The following is a 17,109-nucleotide window of genomic DNA, read 5'->3' on the forward strand; positions in this document are numbered from 1 at the left end:
GCAGAGAAGTTGCCTAGCAAGTATGGCGTTCATTCTGAAGAGTACGTACCGATACGTACGGTAACACCGGTAGTGGTAGGAATGTGAACTGTTTGGAAATACGTACTGTCGGGATATGGGGAGAGGGTTAAGACTATTACTTACGTATTTGTTGACATTAACTTCGACGGTCAACATGGACACGGAGCATTTGATTTGTGTTGTGGAATGTTACCGTACGCAACCGATGATAACTAATACCCTGCGTACGACTTGCCGGTGCAAAACACAGTTCGAAAGAGGTTATGGTAGCACACAGACCGTACAGACCGCCATCTGTTGCTATGACGTTCAAGTTATACCGTACATGTTCTCAAGTTCAGATTGAAGAACGCCTTAAATAATAGGCAACTTCTCTAACATATAAGCTGAAACTCGCTTCAAATCGGTGACCCAACAACAGTGACATCATGACACACTTTGAAATGAACACCCAGTATTAACCAAGTTGCAGAGAGAGGTCTCCAATATTTCAGGTACAATACTAACTGATGAGTATAAAGTAGGACAGAGTCTGTTAAGGGGTATTACAACATCTAAGGGGATTCTATAAGAATGTCCATTGTTATCCACATTATTTAATATTTATTTAGAAAGTATCCTAAAAGAAACGAAACAGAACTGTAAGGGGATGGGTGTGTCAATCAGAAATGAGTTTCTATATACTCCAAGTTTTGTGGACAACCAGAATGATTGCCCAATACGACCTTAACTATATGTTAAGAAAATTAAAAGAAGAGTCAAGCTGGTATGGAAATAAACTAGCCTAAACTAAAAAAACAAATGAATATCCAGCAACAGATGAAGTTAAGAATTTAGAGATATAAGAAAAACTTTTGAAATAAGAAGTTGCAATAAATTCAAACATCCAAATTCCATCAAGTACAAAAGACACAAGTAGTAGACTTAATCAAAGAAGGATACAATGTGTAACAACAGCAGTTTTATGAGATAGGCACATCACGAAACATACAAAATCCGTTACATTTAAAATAATGATACGAAACATTCTTATGACATATGGTTAAGAAAAATGGATTATTCTAATCTTATGTCAAAATAATAAAATTATATCATTCTTAAATTTTAATTCGGTTTTAATCAACTATATTAAAATAAGTATTATGTCAATTTCTACCTTTCTGTCCCTGAAGCCAACTTTCTCCTTTTTCTTCTTTTTCTTTCCATCTTCTCCGCCATCTTCCCCATCCTCGTCACTGCTATCTGTTCCAGTAACTTCTTTGTGCGTTACATTTTCATCATTATCTGCCAACTGAGATGCAGCATCCACTCGAGGAAATCTCTTGTCCAGAATACTACAATAAACAAAACAAACATTCATGCTTTCTTACAGTAAACTTTTTTGCTAAAATGAAAGACGATAAAACTATCCAATTTCGATACATCAAAGTGCAGATGCAATGAAATATTTTGGGATTCTATGTCAATTTCTACACACTTTTGTATGAAAAGAATTAATATAATTAAAACACTTCAATCTGCACAAAATTTTACTCAAGTATGGAGGAAGCATTACAATAGATTAATAATAATAATAATAATAATAATAATAATAATAACAACAACAATAATCCTAATTAAAAATTGCAAAACTTAATTTATGACGAAGGGTTGGTATTGTAATTTTATGTAAGCTCGATTTGGAGATGAACACTTTTCTAATTTCTTAACACACTTATTTTCATATTTAGGATTCCTGCTATTGATAAAAAAATGAAGGATACACGGGAAAAACATCAAGGTCCATGAAAAATCGAAATTGAGTTAATAATGCTACCTTATAGTGGAAAAGAAGTACTATCATGTGGTCTAGCTAGTAATAAGAAATCATCGTTCTTGACGTTCCACTACGTCAATTTCTATTAAATACACATATAACAAAGTATTAAGTGCTTAAACTTTAAAATTCGTTTTTCTCGAAACTTTCTAAACTGGACCTTGATCGTTATTCCCATGTACCCTTCAAATAGTCTTTGTACGTCAATTAACCTTGAATGTTGTGTCCTGTCTTCCAAATTATTGAGCAGATTTATATTATTTGATATTTATAAAAAATATGCACACGAAATATTTATTTCATCATTCATGTGCCAGGTCATGATGGATTATATGCAGCACATGAAATCTAAAAAAAAATTGCAGAAGAGATAATCATATTTTATCGAAATTCTAAGTGCAAAATAGAACATAAACGCAATTTGTTCTAAATTAAATCTTAACAATTAGGCCTAATTAGAAAGTAGACCAGGTGTACACAGAAAGGATGCTTTCAGAGCAATAATTTATCAACTGTAAAAAATCTTGGAGTCATCATAGCATGATTTTCGTCGAAGAGCAGAGACGCAAGCCTTCGGAGGTGATTATCTGTTTGTGAGTTCACACAACACTTTTTACTTTGACCAAATGTCGTAAGTGTATAACATTAGTCGAGACCATCTTGATGACTTCCGCTTAGTTCCTTAAGATAAAATAAATGATGAGGAAAAATTGGTGGACACACATACACACACTACCATGAGATTCGTTGACTAAAATCGAAAGATTTTCCTTTAAATTACCAGTATTGCGTATTTTTCTCAGAAACATGGATTAAATACAGAGATTATTAACTGTATTTTATTTTTGTAGGTTATTTAGCGTCTGAATGAGATGAAGGTAATAATGCCGGTGAAATGAGTCTGGGGTCCATCACCGAAAGTTACCCAGCATTTGCTCATATTGAGTTGAGGAAAAACCCCGGAAAAACCTCAACCAGGTAATTTCCCCTGATCGGGAATCGAACCCGTGCCACCTGGTTTGCAGCCAGACACGCTAACCGTTACTTCACAGGTGTGGACCAAAGATTATTTATTAATGTCAATTTCTTTTTAATTAATATAACAGTCCATATCACTTATCATACAATTGTAATTAATATTTTAAACCATGTTACTTACATTACATTGATTGTATATATTTCCGCCATTTTCATAACAAAATTACACCACGATATATTTTGCTTTCAAAGGAATGACACAAGTAGCATCAGCGTACAGACATACTTTCACATCATGTATTGTTCATGTTGCAGTAGGGTCTTGGATCAGCAGGGGGTGCAGAATTCCACCTTGGCTCCACTTATTTAGAACTAGGTAGTTATATTTCGACAATATGTAATCATGTCTATCCACATTGACATTCCGTTTTTCGAACTTCAAGAAAGACTTAAAACTTTAGAAATAATTGGAAAATCCAACCCAAGTTCATGAATAAAAAGCCAAATTGGGATTAGTTTTGTGTTTTATACAAATTTGTATTTTAAGGTGATCCCTATTCAAAATTTATTTTCAGATAGTATCTAACAAGACTGGAAAAGTGTCTAAATAAGCCTATAAACTGGGGTCAAGTTGGCTGCTCGCATTGAAGTAGGTTACAAAATATAGCGAGTTATTTTGCAATTCTGTGTTAGAAATTTAGAATTATATCATATTAAAAATTTTTCCTTTCAGAAATTGTTAACAAAACACTTGGTAGACCACCTCTGTGATGTAGGGGTCAGTATGCTGGTCTCTTATGCAGAGAGCCGGGTTCGATTCCCAGTTGGGTTGAATTTCCTGGTTGAAGTTTTTCAGGGTTTTCCCTCAACCTTAAGGCAAATGCCAGAAAATTCGGGCCCTGAATATCACCGGCCTCATTGATCACCGAAATCATATACATAACAAATCAGTAATACATAATATACAGTCGCCATCTAGTTCACAACAATAGAACCAGTCTCAACAACAGCACACAGGCCTACCTACAGAATTTCACCCAAAAGATTAAAGGTTGGTTCACAATAAAACGGGAACAGATGCGACAACGAGAACGAGAACGGAAATGTTAAAATATATGTATTTAAATGTGAGCATTCACAATGGTTAATTGTGAATGCTCATATTTAAATACATTTATTTTAACAATATTTCCGTTCTCATTCTCGTTGTCGTTTTCGTTCCCGTTTTATTGTGAACCAGCCTTAACTTGTGATATGACCGGAGATGTTGAAGCGAGTATAAATAACAGCAAGAAAAAAAAACACTTGGAGGAAAGGTTATTAAATTAATACAATCATAATGCAGCAATGTGAAATAATTTTTCAGCAATCAAGCACTATCACTACTTGCAGAACACAGCACTGCTTGAGTCTGATTTGAAGTAAGGTGTCAGAACTTGGATGGATTCATGCAGTTGCATGATTAGGTATGGATCTAGTTCAGTAGGATTCTGACCTGGCTGGACAGTTGCCTTATCTTACTAAACCAGGCTGATGAAAATCTCTAATATACATAGTAGCACCATACAGAATATCACAAGCAAAATAGTACTGAATAAGACAGAAATGTGGTAATCACATCAGACAAGCCAAATAGATGGTTTATAATGTTTTAACATGTAGATTACAACCGAGTTAGTTTCTTTAGCATTTAGTGACTATAGCAGTTTGGCTTGAGTGATTATGTGATTTTTGTATGAAAAGAAGTTTTACAAATCAGGCTACCTTTGCCGTTCTGGGGCCTGGAGGCAAGATATCGTCAGTGCAATATGTTTAAACTCTTGCTAAAACACGACAAACAGTTGTTTACTCACCTTTTCCAGTCAAGTGCTGATCCCACAAACAAAACTACAATCACAGTGTACCATATTGTTGTGAAAAGAGGCTGACGTTGAGGTTTATGGCCGAAGTTTTTAAAATTTCTTTTTTGTTGACTATTATATCCATGATATTTTCCTTCTGAACTTTCGAAGTTCTGGTGTAATCTTACTACTGTTGGCCATACTGATTTTATTTCGTTTCCTCGAAAAATGGGGAGTAGAACAGGTAAACTTCTTCTATACATCTCACCTGAAAGTAATTACATATGTATAGGCTTATTGAAGTTTTCATGAACTAGTTGTCTTAAATAACCTGAAGAAAAACAAAAATACTACTATTACGAGTACCTGTAAGATTTATGTAAGATTAGTAATATCAAATAGAAAACAAAATGTGGAAATAAATATATATCAAACAGTCACAGAATTATTCACTCAGAATTTAGTAATATTAAACATGGAATTCCCCCAGGGATTAATTTTAGATCCATTATTGTTTCTATTTGAAATGATTTAACTTCAACCATAAATATTTTATACCAGGCAATCTTGTTTGCATTATATACTAATGTTACTATCTTAAGTAAAATATATGATCACTTTATAAATACTTCTAATACAATGTTAAATCTAATGATTGAATGGTTTAGAGCAGTGGTTCCCAAACTGGTGGTCGTGTAAAAAGCTTAGTGAGGGTCGCGAAATGATTTACAAAATAAAACAAAAATACCTTAATAACATACACTTGCTGTGTGTTCAAAAACATAAACAACACGTAACATAAAAAAGTTTCAGTAGTTATATACTAAAGTAAAAAATAATTTCATTAATGCGACAAATGTCCTTGTTTTTCAGAAACTATCTCTTAAATTTGGACTCTGTATTCGATACACACATAGTGATATCACTTTCAAGTTCAATGAGATTTCTTGTGTTTGTTTTGATGACATTCATAGATGAGAAGCTTAATTTGCATAAATAGGCTATATGGTTGCAAATTTGATAAAATATTTAACAACTTTTTTTTGCAAGCTCGAGGCTATTCATGCATTCTTTTGATCGACAACTGGTGTACACCAGGGGCGTATTTTGCGGGCTACCGGCGGTAGCCCAAGGAAATTACAAAAGAAAAAGTTTATAATAGCCTATAACATAAAGTAATAATTTTCTATTATTAGTTTTACCATAGTAATTAAAATTAAAGTAATTGTTAGATATATTTTGTGTAATAATCAGTGGCGTGTGGTGATAAATAATCCTGGTGGTGCACAAATATTTATTATGATTATGATTATGATTATTATTATTATTATTATTATTATAGGTACTAACCACGACATAACTACTAATATATGTTATATAGATATAGATTTACATAATTTTGTTAGTCAAGAAATTGCAGTTAGTCAGTTTCCTATGTGGTCCAGTAATAGCAAAGTAAAGTGTTCAATATCTATTGCAGCATACCGTAAATAATAATTATTGTTTTCGCTATATTGCGTTTTATAACACAGTTCACACGTTCACAAGCATTCGATACATGTGTCGTCTCCTCAGCCTTAACTGCTAAAAGTCAGCAGCTTTCTTTATTTCTTTGAAATCTCATCATGGCATACATCAAAATGGCTTGAAGGACTTCGTTCTGTATAGTGTGTGATGTGCTCTTAAACACTGTTGCTCTTTCCAAATGTTCCTTAAGAGTGCGTCTAATTCAGAACTAAAATTGATGAGGCCAGAAAAATACTAGCGTTTAAAGATGAATTTCCGCCATCGTGACCTCTTAAAGGCAACGAAACCGCACGCACATATCTGTTCTTGGTAACTTTATCATTGTGAAGTGCAACAATCCAATTGTGTCTGTATGTCTGTTTGACCCAACACTGCTAATTTAACATTATTGTTGAGTGTGCAGCTGAAGAATCGTGTTTTTATTTCTTTCATTCATGTGCTTCAAATCAATCATACCTACAGAACGATAATCAAAATTATTTAGTTACTACGCACAGTCCTAAATTCAAACAGAAAAATAAATACAATTCATAACACGTAGCCTACTTGTTTTTGTCAATGAATGTTCGCCGCCGAACAATAGGCAAGGAAAACAAAATACAGCGTCTTTTATATTACAGCCACATATTGTATTTTTCGTAAGTCCGAATGTTGAATTTTCTTGTCACTTCTCTATTACTGTTCTTCGTCACCTATAATTTTAATTCCTGTGTACGTCTACCCATCTTCTTTATTTTTATCTTTTCGTGTAAAGTTCTTACAGAAAATTACATATTTAAAAGATTTTGCACACTATTCATTGCAATATTTATGATAGAACGGGCCAACAGCGACTGCAGAACACATCTGAAAGTGCTCCTAACCCCTCTTACGCACATTGTACTGGCTCCCTACCATGCTCCAAAGCCTGCCAGTGAAACTCTACTACTGCGCATGCTCGAATGGAACAGTGTGCCGCAAGTGTCGAGTGGTAAACCTAAGTCCCAGGCGTCAACAAGAACAGTACACATGCAGCGTTATTTTTACATAGTACCGTATTATAATAAAGAATTATGTCGCTCACATAGTCTATTGCAGCTCATTGATATAAATTTAAAAACATGTGTTATTTGAAGAGGTGGTGCACTGCTCCTGTGCTCCTTAAGAGAAATCGCCACTGGTAATAATAGGGTCAGCGGTAGCCCAAACCCTTTAACCAGTATACGCCTCTGGTGTACACTCTGTGAAAAAGTCTAGTTTTTCAACATTACATCAGTAGGTACGTAAGTACATATTTAAATTATAATAATATATATATATATATATATTTTTTTTTTAAATTTCAGCTAATTGAACGCAACTGTCTAAAAATGGATTTAATGTCCATCTTTGACTTACGTAATGTTTTGAGTGTCTTCCGGGAAATACTAAAAAAAAACCTATTGTTTAGAATTGTGCAAGCTTAATTTAACAAACTCAGTATTTGCAGTATCACACCTATTTTTCAGGAGTTATTTAATGCACTACAATGCATCACATTCCTTCTTATCAAGTGATGTAGACCAGAAATCAAGTTTCTGTATAAATCCTTTGATTTTATCACTGGCTGTTATTATGTTAACATCTTGGCCTTGCAAACTCGTACCATTCAAAGTGTTTAAATGTCCGAAAATATTAACAAAGTAGGCTATTAGAAATGATCTTCATGTAATATTTCATGTAATTCTTGCACTACATTTTTTTTATTTTGGTCGTTCTCTGGGTGGCTTCCACTAATTTTGAGTAAAACTTTGTTTTCAATTTCACAGGGATTTGTATTTTTAGAATGAGTTTAAGTAGGCCTACTCTATCAGTTCCCTAGAGGGGGGAGGGGGGTCGCATACAGAAGTCTCACCTTCAGAAAGTTTGGGAACCGATCATTAATATACTGTTATTAGCTTAACACTGTAGAAGAAGTGGACATATAAAGTCATCATATTGTTTACTTGAGATGATCGCACTTGTATCACCTGCAAATAAGACTACCTGGAATAAATTGTTTAATTAGTAATGGTTTGTTACGTCATAACAAAGAATTGTGCTATTTAAGTATATGGTAGGCTTAATTCTTGAACTACATTAATGTACGAGTCCCTGTTTATGAATGTTCTTAAAAATTTTATTGTTACAGTGATGTTTCTACATTTTGAATATTTGTGACCAAAACTATTTTTAAGCAGGGCAGTTAAAGTTAAATCATCTTAAAGACAGAACTTGCTAATCTTGCCCCAGAAACCATAGGCCTACCTGCGTTTGTAATACATTTTAATGAAATTCTTTATTGTTATCATTGCTGACATGATACTGTTGTCAGTAATTATATAGTATGAATCTCACTTCGAAGCATAAAATTTGAAAATTTACTTATTTAGCCTATAATTATACTATTCCCTTCATGTCACTTTATACGTCTCCATAATTCGTAACACGCAGCCAGCATGACATCTGTTATTGTTGCCATTTATTATATGAGTTATTTGTAAATTTCAGTCAGTATGCATTAGAAAACGGGTAATGGTAGAAGCTATAGGCTAGCATACAATCACATTAAAATCAAGTTGTGACATTTTATATGTTACTTCAAAATGCCTGTAAATAAACTTAATAACAAGGTTCCTAATTATGTCAAAATCTAATTTTATCAAATCTATAATCCTTATACACTAAATTCAAAACAAATTTATGCAAGATTTTGTTTTATGAACTCACTATCACAGTTAACATAGCTACGTACAACCTTCCCAAGAGGTTAGGTTAGTTCATACAAATCTGAAAGCTAACTAGAATAAGTGAAATTGCGTTCAATATGTATATACAAATCTAGTTTTACTACTAACAGTTCACATTTGTTGCTGTAACATAAGAACACGCCTACAAATGAACCAAAATCTTTATTAATATGTTAATTATCACAGCTTAAAATCATTTAAGAAATCAATTACGTTTATAATTTGGCATGAATTATTTATAAGTGTATACAGTGTAAGAACATTGATTGTTTTACATATTATGTTCACCTTTTATAATTTTTTTTGTTCCAAACTTTAGTACTTTCGGTATCAAAACTGCTAACCACGTAACATTTCCTTTCACACCGGAGCCATCTTTTGATTTAGCATTACCAACCTTGTTACAAAAACTTGTGCTTTTCTCTTTTGTCACATTCTTGTCAAGCAGTTAATAGCCAAAATAATAATTTTATTGATCTTACCAAATACTTATACATTTTAAATCAAGAGTATCCTATACGGTTGTACTAATTTTACATTTATTTACTGTTTTAATATTTCAATTTACTGTAGTGCCTTACTCCGAATAATAATAATATATAATATTATATTATGTATTATAATATTATATAATAATAATAATAATAATAATAATAATAATAATAATAATAATAATAATAATAATATTATTATTATTATTATTATTATTATTATTATTATTATTATTATTATTATTATTATTATTATTATTATTATTATATCCAAAACAGTTTGTTTCATATTGGCGGATCTGTATTTAAGACTGCTTTTAGAGGAGAATAATAAGCACATTAAAATAAACTAAAATACTAAATTAAATTAAGGTGTTAAATGTAGTTTCATGCATTATAGTTGAAAGAAATACGCATGGGCGTATTACTATGCCGAATTATTATTATAGAAGATAAATTTATAGCACAATATATAGGTATTACCAAAAATAACTTAGCACTTTTGGAAAATAACGATTTACCCAGTGATGAATCGAAAAATTGGACCTTCCTCAATGTATTTTGGGACCATTCATTCTTTAACGTGGGTTGTATGTCGCTTTTATCTTAAATCATGCAGATCAATAGACCCTACTATTGTAATTTTAGAATACAACAAAGAGTAAATTTATGAAATATCGGATCCTTTCCACGAGTATAAAGGAATTTCCCCTCTTTGCGTGAGTTTGGTATTAATTGGTGCATCCAATTATCAATTAATATGAAGTGCAAGGCGTGTTTATCGCAGGGGCGTATTTTGCGGGCTACCGGGCCTACCGGCGGTAGCCCAAGGAAATTACAAAAGAAAAAGTTTATAATATAACATAATGTAATAATTTTGTATTATTAGTTTTACTATAGTAATTAAAATTAAAGTAATTGTTAGATATATTTTGTGTAATAATAGGGTCAGCGGTAGCCCAAACCCTTTAACCAGTATACGCCATTTATCGATAGTTTCATAATAAGCACAAAATCGATACCGGTATACCATTACGATATCGATATGCGATTTAACATTTTGTTTGTAGCCTACATTAATGAAAATGATCATAAACAAGTAAATAATATTGCCCGCATATAGCCTAATCTGAAGAGGAAAGTGATTGTGGTTTTCATTAGAGAAAAAGACCAAAAACATGCTGCTGTTAGTGTTATGTTATCATTAATTAATTGTTTGTCATAGTTACAGCGCTATCTAAAGGAGGCAGCAGTTCCAAAGAAGTCATCAGCGAAATGGGGAAAGCATAGGACAGCTGTTGTTACGCAATGCTAGTACCTTCAACCCTTATGTAGGCTACCTTCTAGTTCCAACTAGTTAAACTATAAAACGTCTTTGGTTCCAATAACTTCTGTGCTTAGCGAAAAGATTTTTCTTAAAGCAGACGCTCTTCGGTTCCAGGTCGATCCCAGCTAAAGTCAAAACATGACAATACATTGATAGACATGCGAATAAACAGTAACATACGTTTAATACGCAATATTCATTGATATTATGGAATTGATATAAACTTTATCTAATAAAACTTTAGTTTTACTAGCGTTCTGATAAATTTTGTGAATATGTCTTTTATAAAACCATAAATACCTAATATTGTGTCCCAAAAATTATCTTATGCACATCGATATGTATCTATTTATGTCGAATCTTCCTTATTGATATATCGAAATTGATAACATATCGATAGTATACCGTTATGATCAACGATCTGTGCTCGTTGGTTGTGATACTGACATATTGATAAGCACAGCACTAACAGGTACTTCTTCGAATGGAGGTAAAACGTGACTTACGTAGCCGGAGGTTCCAATATTATGTTCCATGTTAGAACACGCAATTTAAGTGTAAATGCGCTGTAAGGATAGTAACATTAATGTTAAGGCGTTCCATTTCTGGGAGAGAGTGGTTAAATTTGAATTTTTTTTTAGCTCATGCACAATTTTTATTTTATTTTTTAAAATGTAAGAAATGACACTCGGGAGGAAATTAAACGCAGAATAAATATGGGAAATGCGTGTTATTATTCGGTTGAGAAGCTTTTGTCATCCAGTCTTCTGTCAAAAAATCTGAAAGTTAGAATTTATAAAACAGTTATATTACCGGTTGTTCTGTATGGTTGTGAAACTTGAACTCTCACCCTGAGAGAGGAACATAGGTTAAGGGTGTTTGAGAATAAGGTGCTTAGGAAAATATTTGGTGCTAAGAGGGATGAAGTTACAGGAGAATGGAGAAAGTTACACAACGCAGAACTGCACGCATTGTATTCTTCACGACATAATTAGGAACATTAAATCCAGACGTTTGAGATGGGCAGGGCATGTAGCACGTATGGGCGAATCCAGAAATGCATATAGAGTGTTAGTTGGGAGAACGGAGGGGAAAAAGACCTTTAGGGATGCCGAGACGTAGATGGGAGGATAATATTAAAATGGATTTGAGGGAGTTGGGATATGATGATAGAGACTGGATTAATCCTGCACAGGATAGGGACCGATGGCGGGCTTATGTGAGGGCGGCAATGAACCTTCGGGTTTCTTAAAAGCCATTTGTAAGTAAGTAAGTAAGTAAGTAAGTAAGTAAGTAAGCAAGCCTATAATGTCAACCGTGTATTAATTTTCTGCAGTTACGCATGTGTTGTGTACAAGTTAGTTTCGCGTCCATAGTGTACAAATGAATATAATTATTTTTTAAATATATTGCAATTCCATCATGGATTATAATAAACTCTTTGAAGTAGACTATGTGTATAGTGCGGACTCTCCTTGTGTACAGAAATGAACTCGTTCACACTGTTGAGTTTACTGGATATGACGTAAGAATTACCATGGCGAACACTGTACTTGTTGCCGTTCCACCGAACTCTTTCATATTTTTCTCTTATGTACGTCGAATGTAGTTGTTACACGCCAATAAACAAAGTTTGTTTTTAATTTATATTAATTTCAGCGATTTTAAATTACAGCATAATATAATAGTAATGTTAATTTTTGGTTTCTATAGAAAACAATGTTTTGTAAGGGTTCGGCACGAATCGGAGTCACGTGATTATCGTGGTCTAGTCATGGCCATCTTGACAATTACCTAATATAAATACATGTTCAAAGTTATAAAAAAAACAAAGGAATTGCTTTATTAAATTCATGTTAAACGTGCATTTAGGCATATATATAAACTTGTTCAATGTTGGCCATGCTATGACTAAGAATGTGACGTCGCGCCGTAGCCTGTCTTTATATGACGTATAAATAATGTCGGTCTAGATCTAGAGAAAATACTATCGTGCAAGAATTTATAACTGAAGTCACAGCTTGCGGTTTGGGCGAAGGGCTAACAACCCATCACCGTAAAAAACAGCTTGTTACGAAACCTAACAGTAAGCCTCGGAATGGGATTGATTCTCCGGCACGACCACAGCAATGGGCAGGATATGTAGCACGTATGGGCGAATCCAGAAATGCATATGAAGTGTTAGTTGGGAGGCCGGAGGGCAAAAGACCTTTGGGGAGGTCGAGACGTAGATGGGAAGATAATATTAAAATGGATTTGAGGGAGGTAGGATATGAAAGTAGAGACTGGATTAATCTTGCTCAGGATAGGGACCAATGACGGGCTTATGTGAGGGCGGCAATGAACCTCCGGGTTCCTTAAAAGCCAGTAAGTAAGTAAGTAATTAAGCCAAGTACCGGCATCTTAATTTCTGTAATGAAAAAAAAAACTAGATTTAAAAAAAAAACTGAAAATAAGCATTTTATCTTCTTTTGTGGGCGCATTTCTTTCGCGGATGTATTTTCAGTGATTGATTCTTAAATTATAAATAAGAACGTTATTGGTAATGTAATGACAACAGGTACTAAATTGTTGCCAGACACGTACAATATGAGAAAATATCGGCCTATGTAATCTTCACGGCACTAATAATAAATTTAATTTACAGATATTACTCAATACTGAAAATCTATAGAAAACAATATTTGCCAGTTTGTTACGCACTGTTTCAGAAAATGTACAGTATGTGCTGTTTAAAAAAAGGAGTACAAGCATGATAGGAAAGAATCGTTTGTATTGTCCGTGGCCATGCTAAACATAGTATGACCCCCAGAAAACTGTCTCCCTTCTCCCCACTCCTTCAGCCTTCCAACAACCACTTTGAGAATTTCACTAGCCGGCCTAACTGCAACATTGAATCAAGCCCTACATCACCATCAGTGGATTCCGTCCAAGTGATAAAATCGTTAAATTTCCCTTCATATAACTTCCTAGTGAACATGGCCATGCAGAGACCAGCGTTTTGGAGGATCCCCGAAAACAAGCCTGATCCCGACGACGACGTGTATTACGTAAGTAGACATAGACTTACTTTTCTTTTGTGGGTGGAGGGGAGGAGAAAGCAAGCTCCATGGCAACGGCCAGAGGCCAGTGTGAAATGAGAGCCATTTCAATAGAAAACCGACGCCGGCGATTTATCATTGTCACATTACGGGGAAGGCTATTCAGATGTTAGAAGTCTGAGTCAAGTGTATATATCTCTATAAACGAAACTTTTGTAGTCTGAATTACAGTGAAGTATATGTTCCAAGGCGCACTGTTATGCGAATGGCTATTGAATCTGTTTTCCAAGATACGTGAGATTTAAATTCTGGCCGAGTTCTAAATATGTAATGGATAGAAGCAATTTTTTGTATTGTATTGTATTTATTAACATTCCATGGTATTCATACATTGCTTTACAGCTAGAATATGGAACAAGTCAAAAACTTAATACTATTACAAAGTCTTAATTTATAGTCACAGTCTAGATGAAATATATATACAGACGAGATTTACAAATAGGCTACTAGTACAACACAAAGTTTTAGTATCAATTTCATGGTGTTATTGAATGTGATGAATTCACCTACAGAATAGAAGGCGTGAGAAATTTGGTACTTCTTTAATTTGGCCCTAAATAACCTTATGTTTTGAGTTTCATTTTTTAAATCGATAGGGAGGCTATTAAAAATTTTTACTGCCATATAACGCACTCCTTTTTGATAGCACGATAGACTTGCTGATGGAGTATGAAAGTCATTTTTTGACGTGTATTTATGCTATGAACTGTTGAATTAGTTACAAAGTTTTCACGATTACATACGAGGAAGACTATTAATGAAAAGATATACTGACAAGCTATGGGCATTATTTGTAGTTTTTTGAAAATAGTCCTACAAGATTCCCTAGATTTGCCACCTACTATTATTCTAATTACTCTTTTTGTAATAGAAATATACTGTTACAATCTGTGGAATTTCCCCAGAATATTATTCCAAAACTCATTACCGAGTGGAAGTATGCAAAGTATATTGTTTTTAAGGTATTGATATTTACTATCTTTTGCATAGATCTAATAGCAAAACAAGCTGAATGTAGTTTGGGGGTAATTTCTTTAATATGATTTTTCCAATTTAACACATTTTCGATTTTTAAGCCAAGAAATTTGGTTGTCGTTGTTTCTAATAGGGATCTGTTGTTAATTATTGCGCTAGAAATTTGCGAAATTTTGGAGCACACTTTCTCGGAAAATTCTCCTTCCATCTCACATACTATGATACTACTTCGTTACAATTTACTGACTTACTGTGTCATCCCTAAGCTCGGTTTTACTAACGTTCGTTTTATATTTTGCTTGATGAACGTCAACTTAAAAACTGTCGATTTTCTAATATCTCTTTAAAATAGGAACCGTTTCATCAACACATAAAACGAACCTGCTGGTTTACATTTATATATAAGTAAAATCAAATTGCTGTCACCTGTTAAGTAATGAATTTCTACAGCTAGGATATTACAGTTTTGTTGAAGATTATCAAGAATTTTGAAAACCTGTTCCGAAAGACGAATTTGTAATTTAGTTTCGTCTTTATTCAGCATATAAAATCCACAATTAGTTTTGATGAAATATGTCCATCTAATATATTTTCTACATACTCGAAGATACATCCCAGCAACAAAATACACCGTGCTTTAAAATTATGACAACTTTTTCAATATTAATGACACAATAACTTGATGCATATATTTGTTACTTTCAAAGATATTGGCGCCTTATAAAGATTCAATGTGAGAACTCCTTGTTACACGGCATACATCAGCATGATAGTCGAATTCTTGCCACATTTTCTCCAATATAGTTATTTCTGTTTATAGATGAAATCGCAGCAATGATTCGATGTCTTACTTCAAGATACCGGGGTAGTGGTGGCACATAAACTGTATCCTTCACAAATCTCCAAAGAAAGAAGTCACATGGTGTCAAGTCCGGTGACCTGGGTGGTCAAGGATGATAGGCCAGATCAGCATCGGTAACACGTCCAATCCAATCTTTGTGCGATAGTTACTGAATTTGTTTTCGCAAGCTGCAAAATGATTTACATTGTGGAGTTGTAATTTTTCAACAATGTCTCCCATGGAAACAGAAATAATGTTTTCCAAAACTTAGAACTTGAAACTTCAAGAGTCTGATTATCAAATATGACCATGTTAATTTCTCATTAACATTTAAGGTAAAGTAAATCCATGGCGCTACAGCCCTTTACAGGGTCACGACCGACCAGTCGGCTGCTGGTCTCAAGTCCACATGCCGAAGCAGAGGTGAACGATCATCCAACCAGTTCATTAAAATTTACTTAATAATAATCATATGAAATTTTTGCGATAATTTTGAAACACAGCCTATTTACCAAATTCGGATTTAATATTGGATTGCTCCAATGGTAGTGGGTTCGGATCCAAATTTAGAAACATGTTTGATACTATGAAGTTCTTTATTTCTTTTCCTTCTTTAAAGGAGGCAATGCTTCATGTGACAACGCCTCACTCTACTCATATCTTATCTTCGTCTAATTTCAGTTGGAAAATTGGTCGAAAATGGCTAAGGCCGAAATTCTGGTATGGTTAATAAACTCAACAATGTTAACGAGTCCATTCATATACACAAGGAGAGTCCGCACTATATACTTAACTTGTTTGAAAGGCTTCATTATAATACAGGGACATCATTTTATTTTTACTTGCATTTTTATTGTACCTGCATTTCTGAATGTACTTCACTCTCACCCCTTCACTAATGTCCTTGCTCCCGCCAGACACACAAACTTACGGCCGCTGTTGCGTTCGAAGTCTTCAAGCAGTGAAGTAAACACTGCAGTGTATAGTGTGTTTCATAAATATGGTTGCGTTTTCTATAGAAGAAATAACCTATATTAATAATATCGTACTAAAAAATTATATTCAAGAAACGATAAATTCAATTTCAGAGAATATGCTTCAAAATGTTTTTAATAATATGCGTACTGAATTGAAGCCTGCATTGTAATGAACGGCAACCAATTTCAGCAACTTGTTTAAAAATTCAGATTAGCTTTTTTTGAATTGAGGTGGCTAGAAGCAAAGGAATGCTAGTGACATTTGTAATAACATGAGTTAAGTGCATCCAGTGTAAGCAAAAGTATCTAAAATTTTAGTAGCAAAGGGATATTTTAATCGCATCACACATTAAAATTTAAATAAATAATTTCACCGATTTTACGAAAGCTTAAATATTTAAACCCCATTTTGTCAAAAGTAACTTAAGTGCACTTACAGCCCTTTACTTATGACCCCCTCAATTTAA

General features: G+C 33.6%; 2 protein-coding genes across 15 annotated transcripts in view; one reads left to right on the plus strand and one right to left on the minus strand.

Moving 5' to 3' along the window:
- The window catches only part of MICU1 (Mitochondrial calcium uptake 1), a 343,655-nt gene that overhangs the window by 174,117 nt on the left and 152,429 nt on the right, over positions 1 to 17,109 (minus strand). For 6 of the 8 annotated variants that reach the window (XM_069849138.1, XM_069849134.1, XM_069849139.1 and 3 more), the window contains exons 1-3: positions 9,219 to 9,338; positions 4,669 to 4,924; positions 1,178 to 1,355 (exon numbers count right to left, since the gene is read on the minus strand). In XM_069849138.1, coding sequence (XP_069705239.1) covers positions 1,178 to 1,355; positions 4,669 to 4,919 — 429 coding nt within the window. In that variant the 5' untranslated portion in view covers positions 4,920 to 4,924; positions 9,219 to 9,338. Of the gene's footprint in view, positions 1 to 1,177; positions 1,356 to 4,668; positions 4,925 to 9,218; positions 9,339 to 17,109 lie in introns of those variants that run through there. The other 2 variants (XM_069849135.1, XM_069849136.1) reach the window with 1 other exon arrangement.
- Positions 13,544 to 17,109, plus strand: part of Zasp66 (PDZ_signaling and DUF4749 domain-containing protein Zasp66) — a 175,045-nt gene continuing 171,479 nt past the window's right edge. For all 7 annotated transcript variants that reach the window (XM_069849143.1, XM_069849144.1, XM_069849145.1 and 4 more), the window contains exon 1: positions 13,544 to 13,798. In XM_069849143.1, the coding sequence (XP_069705244.1) occupies positions 13,550 to 13,798 (249 nt within the window). In that variant the 5' untranslated portion in view covers positions 13,544 to 13,549. The remainder of the gene's footprint in view (positions 13,799 to 17,109) is intronic.

Source organism: Periplaneta americana, chromosome 16, assembly GCF_040183065.1.
Source record: "Periplaneta americana isolate PAMFEO1 chromosome 16, P.americana_PAMFEO1_priV1, whole genome shotgun sequence".
Taxonomy (NCBI): Eukaryota; Metazoa; Arthropoda; class Insecta; order Blattodea; family Blattidae; genus Periplaneta; species Periplaneta americana.